Source organism: Protopterus annectens, chromosome 6.part1 (genome assembly GCF_019279795.1).
Source record: "Protopterus annectens isolate FY-2018-M chromosome 6.part1, PAN1.0, whole genome shotgun sequence".
Classification (NCBI taxonomy): Eukaryota; Metazoa; Chordata; order Ceratodontiformes; family Protopteridae; genus Protopterus; species Protopterus annectens.
Window position 1 is genome coordinate 272,561,304 of NC_056738.1, and position 16,150 is coordinate 272,577,453.

The 16,150-nt window shown below is 34.8% G+C and overlaps 1 protein-coding gene across 1 annotated transcript in view; it reads right to left on the bottom strand.

Moving 5' to 3' along the window:
* Positions 1-16,150, bottom strand: part of LOC122805507 (transient receptor potential cation channel subfamily M member 2-like) — a 914,064-nt gene that overhangs the window by 739,798 nt on the left and 158,116 nt on the right. The window contains exon 6 of the mRNA XM_044075701.1: positions 5,342-5,507. Within this exon, the coding sequence (XP_043931636.1) occupies positions 5,342-5,507 (166 nt within the window). The remainder of the gene's footprint in view (positions 1-5,341; positions 5,508-16,150) is intronic.

Here is a 16,150-nt window from a genome sequence, read left to right on the forward strand (position 1 = left end):
TTTAATTCCTCTAGGGGTACTCCAAAAATCTCCTACAATCATGTTCACCCATTCTTTTCCCATCAAAATTATTTACTTCTAACAGCCATAATTTCATGTATTCTCATATTCTATTTCTTCCATCCTATCCTCATTTTCTTCTCTTTTCTTTTCCCTTTTCTTTGCATGCATTTTTATACTTTCCATATAACATCTTACCTATCATTTCTTTTCTCTTTCTTTTACCCTTTTCATTTCCCAAACTAAGGTGCATAGATGCTAAATCTACCACTGGATTTTTTTTAATGCAAACTACTTTCTTTCTTTTTTTATTATAAATTAACCCTCTTCTCACTGTGTTCAGCTTTAAGCCCCAAATGAAACTAAAAAGAAAATATCTAATAGCTCTGTTTCCATTTGAATGAGAAACATATGTATTCCCCACAGATACTCTACTTTTTCCTAATACATAATTATTCAACATGTATGACTTTTTTTTTAAACAATAAAAATGTTTCCACTAAGCCAGCATTTTTCAATTGTCCAGTATCACTTTCCATTGAATTATTAAACTTTCATACTCAATTTCCCTCTTAAAATATTTATTTTGATTATGTATGAAATATATTCCATTTATTTTTATCTCACCAAATCCTTAACATTTAATTTTATTTAATTGCCAGCCAGCTTTTTCAGTAGCTTTTAATTCCTGATAAAAACTCATGTATCTATCACTTGATTTTTTTTATTACAACTAAATTATCTGCATATATCATTAATATTGGTAACACAGCTTTTCCTTCCATCTCCTGTCTAACCTCCTTAATTTTGTACAAGCATGTCTGTACTACCATATTCATTACTAATACTAATAAACATACACTGGATAGTCCTGTTTTATTCCTCTCTTCATATATATTTTTCCTATCCGTCCATTTATCATAACATGTACCCATGAATTTTTACTATATTAATATTTTTCTCCTGTGCCATATGCCTCTAAAATCTGCTGCATTTCTTCATGTCTTACTTTATCAAATCCTTTAGCTACTTCACATGCCATCAGTCTTGCTTCTTTATTTTCTCTCAACATAATTTCTACTACTTCTTTCATATCTTTTTGTTTTATACCATACATCCCTTCTCCTACTACCACATAAAATGATTTCTCCTTCCCTTTTTTAGTATTTTTAAATATATATAATAAAGCAAGTATTCCCTAGTATAATAAGTCACCAATCATTTTTATATTTTCTCTCTCATCCAGTTTCTGTACAAATGTTATCACTACAAGAGTCTATATTAGTTCGCCAAAATGCGATTTCTGTGAAAACCAGATCATCGACCACAATTCAGCAAAAATCATTTCAGTGATTCTCTGAATTAACCAAGGGCAAGTAAATACTTGCCCTTCAGCACAACGGACCTAAATCTAAGCAAACTGAACCCATCCATGTGGGGGCTTCACCCTACAACCCCCTAACTATACATGCCAACTCTGAGATCACACTACAGTGGAGAAAAGGGCAAAGTTGAGTAGTTGGCCATCTACTTCTTTGCCCTTGGTAAATTCAATGAATCACTGAAATGATTTTTCATTGAACTGGGGTCGATGATTAGGTGGTCACTGAAATCGCATTGCAGCGAACTAATATAGACCCCACTACACTATATCTCCTTCCAGTCTATCTTTCTTCATCCACTCTTTTAATATTTAAAAAACCTTCTTGCTCATCTTTATTCATTTCTTTATAATACTCATAGCTTATACCATCCAATCCTGGTGCTGATTCAGTCTTACCTTCTTTTATCAACAACTCTATTTTTTCTATTCATATCAGTTTCGAAATCTTTCTTTACTTTTTCAGATTTTTTTTACTTTCCATTCTTCTTGCCTAACCACTTCCTCTCTTTCATATATTTTTCTTAGAAATGTCTCTACCACCTCCATAATATGTTCTTGTTTGCATTTTATGTCTCCTTTGCCATCTAAAATATTATCCATCTTTATTTTTCTCATTCTACTTATTTTTCTGAATGAAAAGAAACCTCTTTTTTCTTTCCTTTCAGAATAAAATTTTTGACTATATAACATCAATTTTGTTTTGTTTTTTTTTCATTATTCTTTTCATACATTTGTCATTTTGTTTCTTATTTTATCACTTTTTGTTCTATATCTTTCTAATAATTCTGTAAAAGTTCTTATTTCATCTTATTTCATTTTTTATTCCTCTCCGCTTCTTTATTTATTCTTCTACTTATACACTACCCACCACTGTGTCCAACTTTTGTAAAATGGTCTCATTATCATATGATCTTTCCATAATATTTATTTTGCTCTTATCATCATTTGTCCTCTTTGTTAAACTCTGCGGTTAATTTCTTTGTTCATTTTCCTTCTTTAATTATTTTTCAGTCTACCTCTGTCCTAGGTCATACTGCTCCATGATATAAAATAATTATGCCATCTCTACCCCTCTTCCTATTTCTTTCATGTCAATTTAAGTCTTAAAAATTCCACTTTTATAAAAATGTCCACTTGTTCCTACTTTTAAATCTCCACATTTTATTAATTCTCTTAAGATCTTAATATCCTGTGTTGTTTTTTCCCTTTTCTTTCCGCAGGTTACAGTTAAAATCTCCTAATATCACTGCTAACATATTTACTTACATGTTTTTTTATTTCTTCAAGCAATTATTTTCTCTTTGTCATAGTAGTATACACATAAATCACTATTAATCTTACTCATTTTGTCTCATTCTCATATCACATATCACTACCCCTACTGGTGCTAGCTACATCTAGAATTCTTATGTCTTCATTTTTGTATAAAAATTCCTATTACAGGATGTCTCATTTCCTAAATTCCTGTTAAAGGGCATGTCTCATTTCCTATTGACCAAACAATTTGCTCCCATAATATCTGTATTCTTTTCATTTTATATTCTTTGTTACACCTAGTATCTAGCAAGCAAAGCTATCCGTTTTTATTTTTACACCATTCCACCACCACTCAGCCTCTTATATCATGTACAATGTTATTCATATTTAATGCTAAGATTCCTATATCATATTTTTTTCTTTTTTGTAAGCATTTTATATCTAGTTTGGGGGGGGGGTTCTCATTTTTCTAAGCCCCCCATTTGAGTTTTCATTATCTTGTTCTTCTCCTATCTCTGTTTACCTCTTTTCTCTTCACTTTCTAAAAGTGCAAATCTGTTTTTTCTTGCATATTAATAACCTCACCTTGAAATGTTATTTCATCTCTGAATATTTCCTCATTCTCCATCCTGTCTTTGGTATCTGTTATCCATACCAGCTTTTCTTTCAACATCTTCTGTAGTAACATTTTTGACTGCTTGTGTTTCTTGTGCGTTTTAATCTGTATTCACTCTTTCATTTTCTAATATGGACAGTCAAACCCAAATTATGTACATTTTCTACAAACTTGGTTTACAGTTTTTTGCTAAATGTCCCCTGTCCCACACTGGCAAGGCCTTTTCTTCTTATAGACTTTTACTAAATAATTTTTATCCTCACAGAAATAGCATGCTATAGGTTGATCCCACTCCCAAATAAAATCTCCCCTTACCATTCAATTTTTTTGTATTTGAAATATGCTGAATTTTCTAATGCTTTACATTTATTGTTACCCATACTTCCTAATGCCCATTTCATACATGTCCTTCATCCCATATGTTTTAATTTCATGTACATTACAACACAGTAAATGAAAAAATGTTTAACTCATGTTCACCCGTATCTGAAGTCCTAAACTGTACATTTATTTTCTTTTCTTAGTTATAGTCAGATACTCTGAAATAAATAGTCTTTCCCACTGTGCTACTGTATTTCCTTCTAAGTATCAGTCATAACTTTTTTAGGCCAATTAAAGCTTTTGAATGTCACTTCACAGAAATTTTCATCTGCCAAATGAATTTATGCTCTTATGTCAATAATGTCAAATGCTAGTGGCAAAATAATGCTGTCCTTAATATCCCTTTTATCTTTTAAAAAAACACCATCCTTGCCAATCAGATGATTTCCAATTCTTTAACAATTATTGTGTCTCTTTCTCCTTCCTTCCTTCACTAAGTTTTTTCCTGCTCCTCTCCCAACTCTGCTGCACTCTCTTCCATCTTGGAATTCCCAGAACTGCTGTAGCAAGGATAAATGAGTAGGAGACACTTCCTGCAGCACTAGCTAAATTTCTATTAGACAGTATGAATACCACCTTGGATCTCCCTTGAAAAAAGGCCACTTGTTTAGTGGGACTAACCTGGACAGCAAAGTGTAAATAAAATAAACATAAAAATAAAATGTAGTTTACTCCCTGATTATAATCCTTTCATAAAACCAGCACAAGTGCAGAGTTTTCTGTTTCTTCTGGCACAAAAGAACAGTAACAATGTAATGCACAATGGTGCTGAACTTCAGTGCAGTGATTGCTTTCTCATGCCAGTATGTTGTTAAGCATAGCATGCTGAGCAACAACTCTGTGAAAATAAAACAACTCCTCCGCCCACCCACCCAACATGTCCATTACATGAAAGAAAAACCCTGTCAGCATCATTTTCCCCTATGGTGTAGGCAAACCAGCTGCTACACACACTACTTTGTCCCACCCCCACACTGTGATGCTGGAGAGCTCTCACCAATGGATGCTCACAAAAGAACCAATCTCCTGATTATCATAATAGGATAATGAACCATTCTCTACCAGTATGCATAATGACCACGATACTTTTACAAATCACAATAACTGACAATGGCACTATACAGTGATCTTTACAGTACAATATGCTGTACCAAGTAGTTACTGAAGCTGCTTGCTAAAGCATGCTGTATAGATAGCAGCTGCCTTAATTGCTAGCACTGTATGGCTATGTCAGGTTACACAGTGCTGCCTGTCGTTCCCAAGTATGGTACTCCTAGTATGCATTAATGTGCACCATATGCACTTCTGCACCATTCAAGAGCAGGGAAATGTCACTGTGCTCTCTCTGGGACTACCACTGCTCATGGCTTTGAATCAGAGTAGTGCCTGGCAGTGTACTAGAGATAGGGCACAGGATGCAATTATGTATCGGCATACTATCTTCATCAATACCAGGACCTGCTTCTGAATAAAACAATGTGAACGTTTTGATAATTTATCTTAAAAGATATACTCTAAAATGTTAGCAATTTACATCCTTTCTAGAGATGTACCTTTTACATAAAATACTTTAGACATTTTTGAAACTGTATCTTTAACAACATACTTTACTAAAGTGTTAGTGACCTCCTTCTTTACAGACATAGCTACACGACAAAATATTGAAAGATTTTGATAAAGTCATTATACTGTTAGTGACTTACCTCCCATTTTAGAGATGTGGCTTTCAAGAGCAGCCCGCAGGGATATCTCGCCACCATATTTCTTGCTGGTTCCATCATCCACCAATATAAAGTGGGTATGATTATTGTCAAGACATGCCAAGTGATCTTGATTGTCATCTATGGTGTAATCTGCAGAAGTTTCTCCCTTGAAGCAGAATTTCAAAGAAACTGTTAAATTGATCTATGAACCTATGAACTTAATCACCTTTTCTTGCATCAATGTAAAAAAACTAATGCAGCTGGAAATAACTTCTTACAATACATTATATCAAATCGTATAGCTGTTGATTTAAAAAGCATGTTGCTTTTACATTTTAAATTGTTGATAAGGATGGTTCCTTGAGGTCTTTCATAAAGTTGTAACCTCCAGATGTGACATCATGAAAGAGTGAGTCCACGGTATCTCACTACCTAAATTAGTATATAGGGTACTATAGTTCATGCTACCCACAACATGAAAAGATTCTTACCATCCAGAAAGACAAGCTACCGGCACAGGCCTTACAGGCAGCACATCTTATATGAAAAATTGACATACATGATGTTGTATAACTATAGTATAAATAAGCAGGTGATTTTCTGAGGAGCTCAGTTATTGTTGACTACCCAGAATGCCCTACTAGTGTATGTAAGTCACTGTCTTAAGCCTACCATGACATAACTATGTAGGTGTAACCATACGGAAGCTCTAAGTAGACAGAAAGTAAAGCCAAAACATCAAAAATGCAGTGTAAGATTCCTTCTTTATTAAACTAACTTTGCAACTTCAACACCTGGAGTATTAATGGAAATTATGTAAAAGAAGAAATCATGAAAAGACTACTAATACGTTTTCAAATAAATAAACTTACTGTAAGAAGAGGGTATTCTACTTCAACTGTAGCTTAGAAGAAAGACTACCCTACAGTAGTGGACGGAAAAGATCCCACAATCCATCATTTTTTTTTATTTTGATAGTCTGAAATCTTTTTCATCCACTTGAGTTACCACTATCTCACACAAACAGTACCGTGCTTTAGAGTCTTATCTGAAGGACAGCAAACTCACGACTAGAGGACTCCTTCCACCAATGTTGCACTGTAGTGTCTGTCACTATTTGGAAATCAACCTAAGCACCAGATGTAAGGAAATAAAGCCCACAGCCTTTCTGATCTTCCAGAACCAAAACATAGTCAGAATGTATCCATCATTTTGTTTGACTGTTTAGAAGGGCTTCATATTTTGAAATATACCTCTTTTTAGAGCAGATTTAGACAAATGAGATGATAAATAAATAAGTTCATACATATATATATATATATATATATATATATATATATAGTTTATATGTTAGGCTAGCTGCCATTTTGGGTCATTTTAAGCCCAGCCAACTTCCCTCAAGGGTGAGAATCAAACCCTGTACCCTGTGGCTGTGTGGTAAACATCTTAACTATTATGCTAACTCCCCCTTCAAAGTGGCCAGTCTACTTGTATGATTTTAATAACTGCAGCAAAATAACAAGTACATTCTATTTGGATGTTGTTTGTTAAATCGTATTAATGTAAAACACATCTGTTAATTACAGGCCTGTCCAGAAGTTATGCTACTACAAAATGGGTGTACTTCAAATTCTGTATAAATGCACTTACACAGTATTAAAATAAGAAAAGCTGAGAGCAGTTTGTCATGTATACACTAAAGTCCATGGCACCCCACAGACTACCCTTACATATATAGGCTGCTACACCTCCATCTTTGGAATTGCCATTTTCATGCTAAGTAATCATGGAACAGTTCCTGAACAGGTGCCTTTTTGCAGTTGTAATTATTATGTATGAGATGAGAACATTAACAAGAAACCTATCAAAATCAAGTGATGGGTAATTAACCAGTCAAAAGAAGTGTATGGCAAAAGTGGGATTCACTCCTGATCATCACGAGGAGACTTTGTACTACTAAACCCCAAACCACTTACCTTAAATAGCCTATTCTGTAGTTGTACCAACACAAAATGTGGGCAGACGCTATGGCATAACTCTTAACCTCTTAGCACGAATATTCTGGAGAAAGCCAAAAATAATAGGGGAGGCAAAGCTCCAAAAATAGGGACGCATTTTAAATACTGTTCTTAGAAACTTAGAAAGTTGCTAAACTGAAAGGTTTTATGTTACCATGCATTTTCTGAAGTATATGAAGTCAGAAACTAAAATGCCTGTTATTATTTAGTAAATTCAGACTTCACTGAGTTACCACAAAAAAAAAAAAAAAAATAACAGAAAATCGCAAACGTATGAGGAACAGACCAAAAATATGAAGAAAAAATCTGGACATTCAGTGAAAATCTGTACAGTTGAGAGGTATGAATTGGTATTCCACCAGTTTATTGAGAGTCAAATGTTTAGTGAAGTGTTTCTTATCCAATGTCCTAATTTATGATTCACTTCTATACCCAGTGTGTATATCACCTTTTTAAATTTATCTTTTTCAATAATAACGCCATAAAAGGCTACAAGTACATATATCACAAGCTGAAAAAGGAATGTCAGTGACCAACGTTATATCTGTAATATCACATTTAAGTTCCACATGGAAAAACTGAGGTAGCAGAACATGTGCCAAATTAAATATTCAATAGCTCCTAATGAAAAGTGCTGCAGATGTCACCAATGAACAGCATATATAACTCTTACTTAAAGTAAAAAAATAGTTACTTATTTTAAGAAAAAGAAATGTTAAAGCATCGCTAAGTATTATTTTTGTATAAATGAATAACTGCATAGTTTTATCTAAGGAAAATTAGTTTCCATTTGTTTGCTGACATAGGTCAAGAATGGTAATAAAGCCTACTTATCAAAAGAGTAAAATAAGATATTCTATATAAAAATCTATACTAAAACCACAGAAGTTAACTATATGCTAATTATAATATGGACAGGTTAGTACATTCTAAGCTGCCTCATTCTACCTTTTAACTTAATACAGGTGGGCAAATTAGTGAAATGAACTGATCCACACTGCACTAGATTCCAAAACAACATATACCCATGGCAACAGGCTATGCTGAGTGTGTAAGAAATGGCTCAGCACCTCCACAGGTGGCTGTGGATGAGGTTGTATTTTGATTTAAAAAAATGGGTGCACCCAGGCAATTAAGGACATTTGAGAGCCATGGTGACCTGCTCTTCTGCTCAAGAAATGGAAACAAACAGGACAACGTTTTTAATATGTGTGGCCCCAACAAAGTCTATAAGGATTTCAGCAGTACCCCCCCCCCCCCATCAATAATGGGTAACAGCAGACTTTGCAATGAATCTGAATTTACTGCATGCAACAATAAGACTGCAAACACACAACACATTTTGTTTAGCCCAGACATTCTGTTATAGAGTACTTCACAGACTGACTATTAATGATACGTGTATGCTTTTTTTGTTTGTTTGTTTGTTTGTTTGTTTTTACTTATTTTGCATTCAGCTGTCTCATTATAGCACTGTAGTGAATCTTGCTGGAATTGCAATGAAAGAAACAGTCACAGTGCTTAGCAATGAATTTAGGATAGGACTGCCATATGTATACAGTTCAAAGGCATTCTAGGTCTTTCATATGATGGATTTCAGCAATATGATCCATGTCTATGAGTCCATGTACTGAAGTCAGCATAATAAACATAGTGCACAGAATGCTTGTATTCTTCTGTGCTATATTCATAAATACCAGAATCTGTATCTGTTGCTTAAGTAAAAATGAAAATAGTTATTTAATTTAAGCAAAATATATTATTAAACATCCATACTTTTAAGTGCTTCCTTTGTATAACTGTATAATTTTATAGTCTTAGCAAGAAAATATCAGTTTCCTTTGGCTTGTAAGCATAGTCAGGTCAACAACGGTAACATGCTGTGTTCAGAAACAGACTTGAAAAGTAAAAATATGAACTCATAAGTCAATCTATACAAACATGAACAGAAAAATTAATAATACATTTCAAATAAAATTACAAACCATATGTAAATGATAATATTGATTCTAGTTTATACACAATTTAGAACTATGTATTGTTTGCAAAAAAAGTCATCAAAATGTGGTCAAATTCTAAATTGTCACAATCCATATTTCAGTGTATTGCATTTTTTGTACAAATGGCTAATGAGTACTGATATACATATTGGGCTGCAATCCAAAACAATTCGTGACAAAGGCTAGGATCTGTTCCAGGCTTACAGAACGTACTTAAGTGTGAGCAATTCTAAAAGAAGGCCTGCATACCATATACAAAAAAGACAAAGTATGCAAACCTTCATGGTCATTGAAAAGATCAATGCATGATTCAAATATAGTGACTTACATGACGTAGTTGAAAGTAAGAATTGGTAAATTATGCCAGAAAATCTGGGCATGCCATGTTCAGATATCTCATGTGAGTTGTGAATTATTTATTTATTTTATTTTCCATTTGTTTACCAAGAAAAAATCTGACTGGGCAGAGATGCACGTTTTCAGTGGAGGCCCAGGGAGAATAGCTCTATACAGTAATAAAATAGACAATAAGAAAAAGTAACATTTGCACTACCACACAATAATAATGCACAGAGTAATACAGGCAATATAAAAATGCACCACACTTTTGTAGCTACACAAATCTATACATATAGTAAAAATATAGTCAAGACTGCATATGGTGGTGAATGTATATAATGGATACATCTGTAGCCACACACAGTAAACTTTAAGAGTATGTAGAACTAATAATGCTAATATTCATTCTGGCTGCTATTGGGGGATAGTAGTTCTGGAAGAGACAGCTTTGAGATGAATGAGAGGAGGTGGGAATAGGAGTATTGGTAGGATTTACCCAGGGCTCATGCAGGAGCATGTCTATAAGTTGGATAGGTGAGACTTAAAAATGCTCTTAAAGTCATGTATATTTTCTAGTGACCAGATATCTAGGGGAAGTGTATTCCATGTTTTTGTGACAGCAGTAGCATACAGGGAGTCCCCAGAGTTATATTTGCTTTTTGAAATTTCAACCAGTGCTTTATTAGTACTTCTTAGTGGACAGTTGCTGGTGTAGTGGTGTAGTAGTCCCTGTATGGCTGGGTTTTTTGGTGGTGATAGAGGATTTGGTGGGCTATTGTAAGTTGGTTAAAAGTTAGTAGGTTTTGTAATTCTATTCAGCATAGTATTTTAAGGGATTAGCAATGGTGGGATAAGTAGGGGAAGTCGGTGGTGAATTCTGCTATTTTGTCACAGCAGATCGTTTATTTAGGCCACTTTTGTTTAGATTGATTAGTACCAAGGAGGCATACAGTAGTGTGAAGAGTAGATGGGTTCTTGCAATGGTGACTTTTCTTTCAAAGGTTAGGTCATTTTTGCATCTATGAGGGTATCTATATTTTTGTGAACTTTTGTGATGGCTTGAGCTACATGTTTTTCAAATCTAGGATTACTCCTAATAGTTTAATTTGAGTAACGGGTGTGATAGGGGTATTGTTGGATGATGTTATTTTAAATAATGGAATTGGGTCAATAGCTTTAGAGGGATGGAATAAACATTAGTTGTTTTTTTTTTTGGGTGGGTTGAGTAGTAGTTGTGAGTCACACAGTCATTTTTCTATTGCTGAAAAGGATTCTTGGGTGATTTATTGGAATTGTTGGAGCGATGGTGCATAGCAGATTAGGGTAGACTCATTAGCATATTGGACCAGGTTGGTATAGAGGCTGGCTTTATGTAGGTTGTTGGTGAGAAAGGATGTTTTCCCATTTTACGGCTTGTTGACAGTTTGAGAGGTAATCTTTGAAACATGATATTGTGGAGTTGTGTGGTTTGAGTTCTGAGAGTATGGCTAGTGATGTGGAATTGAGACCATGTCAAAGGCTTTGGAAAGGTCCAAGAATATGGTAGAGACAAGATTACTTTTGTTCCATTGTTGATTTAAAGTATTGGTAAAACTGACAAGGACAGTAGTGGTACTATGGTTTGGGTGGAATCCATGCTGTGTTTCAACCAGGAGATTGTTAGTTAGTAAATAGTTTAGTATTTGGGAGTGTACACATTTCTCAAGGACTTTTGATAGGGGAGGATAGTATGGCAATTGGACGGTAGCTTGTTAATTCAGTTGAATTGTTCTTTTTATGCTATATTCTAGTATTGCACTGCATTACATCTGATGCCCCTTTATAAACTGATATTTCTGTCATGGGTCATTTGAGATGCTAGCAAGGATACTGAGATGATATTAATAAAACCAATAAAACAGTTGGCCTGCCTTTGGCACGCTCCATCAACAAATAAAATTAATTCACATCCCAATATCCTTAGCAGAACACTAACAATGTAGTGAATCAACTATTACTTAAGTAGCTCATAGTAAAAGCACCTTTTTCCAGCCCAACAGCCACAGAGACCCTTGAAAGCCCTTCTGCAAAAGGGTTACAATGAGCAGGGCATTTGGGCATTTTCATGCATTTGCTGCCTCTTAAATGATTGTGGCTGTGATTCATAGACATTTATCATACAACCTGGCCCTAATTAACACGTGAATCATTTGCTAGGCATGCATATTGACACAGCATGGGATGCACAGGGCTGCAGTTATTAATGAGTGATTGCTAAAGGTTATGGAACTAGGACATATCTTACATATTTACATCAGTTTTGCAGCATGTAATACACTTGCAAGCCATGAGTGTTAGTATAAAATTGACATTATGAAATGATAGGTCCTGTGAAGACTTCCAGAGATTATTTGTTTTTTGTAAAGTAGTTATGAATCTTTTCCCTCCTTTCTCCCTTACTAAGACTCCTACTCTCCTTGGTGGCAGAGTTTCCAGTTACCAAAAACACTGCTCTCTGGCTCCATGCTGGCTCGCATCTCCTTCATTTCTGTTCCATGCAACTGCCCTTCCTTTCTGCAGCCTGTCTCCCACCAGTTTGACTAAACCAACTTCTGTTAATATCAGTGCTGGTTGCCTGTCTTTCTGTGCTGCAGCTGTGATTCTTTTCTCATTTCTTCTGTATTCTCCCTTCAGGCCTTCTCCGCAGTGCTGTCAACTTTAACATGTGCCCCTCCTATGTGTCTGATTGTCCCCATTGGCTAATTCCTCTTGCTATCCTTGTGAAGTTGGCTTGTATATGTCTACCTTTGTCTCAATTTCTTCTTCATCATTTTCCATATCTGCCCTCCTTCATTTTAGCTTTCTTCACCTGGAACACTGTATAGCTATATGTATATTTTGTTGCATCTTACACCTTCTCATTGCTTTATGCCACCAAATGTGCCTGTAATCCTCTGATAGCCTCACGTCGTGTCCTCCAGACTTAGTGTTTCTCCTCCACACCTTCTTCTATACAATTCTAAACAGTAGGTTCTTTTCTTTCCTCCCATTTCTCCAGTTACAGTCTTCTGTTTCTAGTTTGAGTCCCAATCCAGTGCCAGCTCTAGTTTATGTATTCTTTCCTGAAGCTTCCTCAATCTCTTTTAGACCACTAATTCCCTGCTTCTGAAAGTTCCGTACGCCATATAACTACCTCACATTCAAAGTACCTCATAAATTTATTTCTTGCTCTTTGTCTAAACTACACTGTTACTTCTATTCTGTTCCATATCTGGGTACCTTGCATTTTCTTTTGCTGTTATTGTTATTATTATTATTACTACTATTATTATTTATTGACTTTTTTAGTTTTATTACATTACTGTCATCATTTGCACAATATTTGAATAACCCTGGTGTTCTTTGAAAACATACTAGAGCAAAAGGTATGTGTCTGTAGGTTTTGTGCAAATTTACATGCAAGCAGACAGTACTGATTTCATATAAAACACTCCACAGTGATTATTTCCCTTTACTATACTGACTCACACCCCCACACACTATCTCCATCCAAACTCCACTCCTACCATCTCTGCTTTGTTTCCACTTCAGAGTTATTACCTCTAACTCTGTTTACTCCCTTCATAAAATGCATACCAATTCATCTTCCAAAAAACTCTCAAGTTCTTAAAAAATGAAACATCCATTCCACAACCTTTTACCTTCATCTATATCCTCTTAGTCTGAGTAAGAATAATTCCTACTGAGTGCAAATCTGCCTTTGTATCCTCCTAAGATCCCTAACTCAACTCAGCAGAACTTATTGCAAACATAACACTTTTACCAAAAATGTTTGAGAAACCATTTGAGGAACAAATGATATTCATATAAAAAATAATATCCTGTTCACTGTCAAACATGAGTTTAGACCTGGTTTCAACAATGTTACTGCAGTATTCCATGTAATTGATTTTATTTTCAGTAACATGGATAAAGGCCTTTTAAATTATGCTATCTTCATAACTCTCAAAAGTACATCCAATCTTGTATTTCACTTCTCAATAGTAAAACAACTCTTCGTTGTTGGTTTCACTAGATAAGCACTCTGCTTGTTTAACAACTGCATCTTTAACCATACTTCTCAGCCATCCACATTTGTGCAGAATGTCCAGATTAATGTCTGATTTTTTTTTTTTTTTGTCTGTTCTTCAGAAAACTTATAGTGTTACTAAAAAAATAGAGCAAAACATGTCAGGTAATATGAAGATATTCAGTAAAATAAGCATTTGTTTGAAGCTCAAATTATTAACATTACATTAGCGATAATCTACAATTAAAGATAATATGTTGTGTAAGGAAGCAATGCAAGTTTGGTGGCATACTGAACACAGTGAGTAATAGTACAAATGTTACCAAACATAGTTAGGTAAGAGAAATACTGTCAGACAAAACTACTTGGTATACATTGCAATAATATTAACATTATTCTGATATTCAGAATAATATCTTTTGAACAGTACATGTATTGGACAGTAAGGTGGCATATGCAAGCTGACAGGAAATGGCAGGTATCCCAAGTAAAATCATTACTTTTAGATGCTCAGGGGTTCAGTCACTGAAAATTTTTTCCTAAGCTTATAACATTTATGAAATACTTCCCATACTTGAATTACTATATCAGAAGGGCAGCATAATTCTGACATTACTTTAGGGGGTGGAGAGCTATGCAAGCATTGAGTCAATTAGTAACCAACTGATGACAGATATAGACAAAAGAAAATAATAATTATTAATATTAACTTTATTTAATATATCATTAATGTATCGTGGAAAGTAGCTGATGCGTATAGAAGCAAAGCGACATCTGCATGCTGACAGGATATGTTAAATATGAAAAAGAGAGACAAGACGCTTCCTGGCAATAAATCTGGTAATCCAAACAGGCACAATGCAAAATAAACTAGAATAACCTGAACCACATCTAGGGCGGCCACGGTGGTGCAGTGGTTAGCATTGCTGCCTCACAGCAAGAGGTTCTCCGGTTCGATCCTCGGCTGGGGTGCCTTCTGTGCGGAGTCTGCATGTCCTCCCTGTGGTCACGTGGGTTTCCTCCGGGTGCTCCAGTTTCCTCCCACATCCCAAAGACACGCTGCAGGTGGATTGGACACTCTAAATTGGCCCTAGGTGTGCGTGTGAGTGTGCCTTCTTTAAGGTTGGGTGCCAGGCTGGCAACTCGACACCGTAAAACTCCACTGCCATTCAATGTGTGGACAAAGTGATCCACTGTGGCGACCCCTAACCGGGAAAAAGCCGAAAGAAGAAGAAAAGAACCTGAACCACATCTAAAGATAAAAGTCAGCTTCAATTAAAAATTATCCAAAATGCAAGCTAAAATTTCACCCTTATGGCTTCTTCGGGCTGATTCTTCATTATATTAAATTTCCTGTATTTAAATAAAAGTGAAATCATGTGATCTACAGCACCTGTTGTTGTAAGTTATGTAAATAAAGTTTTAAAGAAAGACTTTCATTTAAACCAGATGAAGCGTGTGCATTAAATCTTAAAATCCATGTAACTTCTTCTCATTCTGTAAGATGCTTTACGATACCCGCATATAAAAGTTTATGTATAATCTGTAAAATTCCAGATTTAAAATCATGTGTCACATCAGTATCCTTAAAGTGCCTGTATAAAGCATTCATACTGATTTGTCTATTAATGTCCAAGATATGATTAACAATCCTCTCTCTGAGTTTCCTGTTGGTCATTCCAACATAAAATGTAGGATATTGTGGACACATAGCCGTATAAATCACATTCTTAGAGTCAACAATTTCCGTAAGTATTTATAAAGAAATTAGAATTTAATAGTTGATGTTTAAAGGATTTATTAGCGTCTATATGTTGACAGTAGACATATTTGGTACATCTGCAGGTCCCTTTCCTTGAACTTGTGAAATGAGCAGTTAGTTTTGGTTGTTCTTTATAACAAAGTTTGTTCTTCAAATTTGCTATTCTTTTATAACCAAATACAGGTTTTCCACTGATGAAATTTCCTAACTGAGTTGTTTCCATAAGCATTGGCCAATATGTCATTATTATTTCCTTAACTGCTATCATATTGTGATTAGGAATAAGCATGCATTGCAATTTATTTTATGTACAATATTATTGGTATTTTCATTATTATGAAACATAGGCTTTGCTTCATTGTTACATTTTGCAATAATATCATGCTTTATGTTATTGTGTCTCATCATATCTTCTCTTAGTAAAATCTTCAGCTACAGAATTAAGCTGTTCATTCATTAAAGCATCACAGGTATTCAGATTTGCAATTCTAAGAATCTGTTTTTTCACTATTTTTTAAACATGTAAAGGGGATGCATGCTTGTGTGATGTAAGTATTACCCTTCACTGTTTTTTTATACAAGGTGGTGTCAATCCTTCTGTCCATAGTCTTAAATAACTTAATATCCAGGAAATTAATCTCA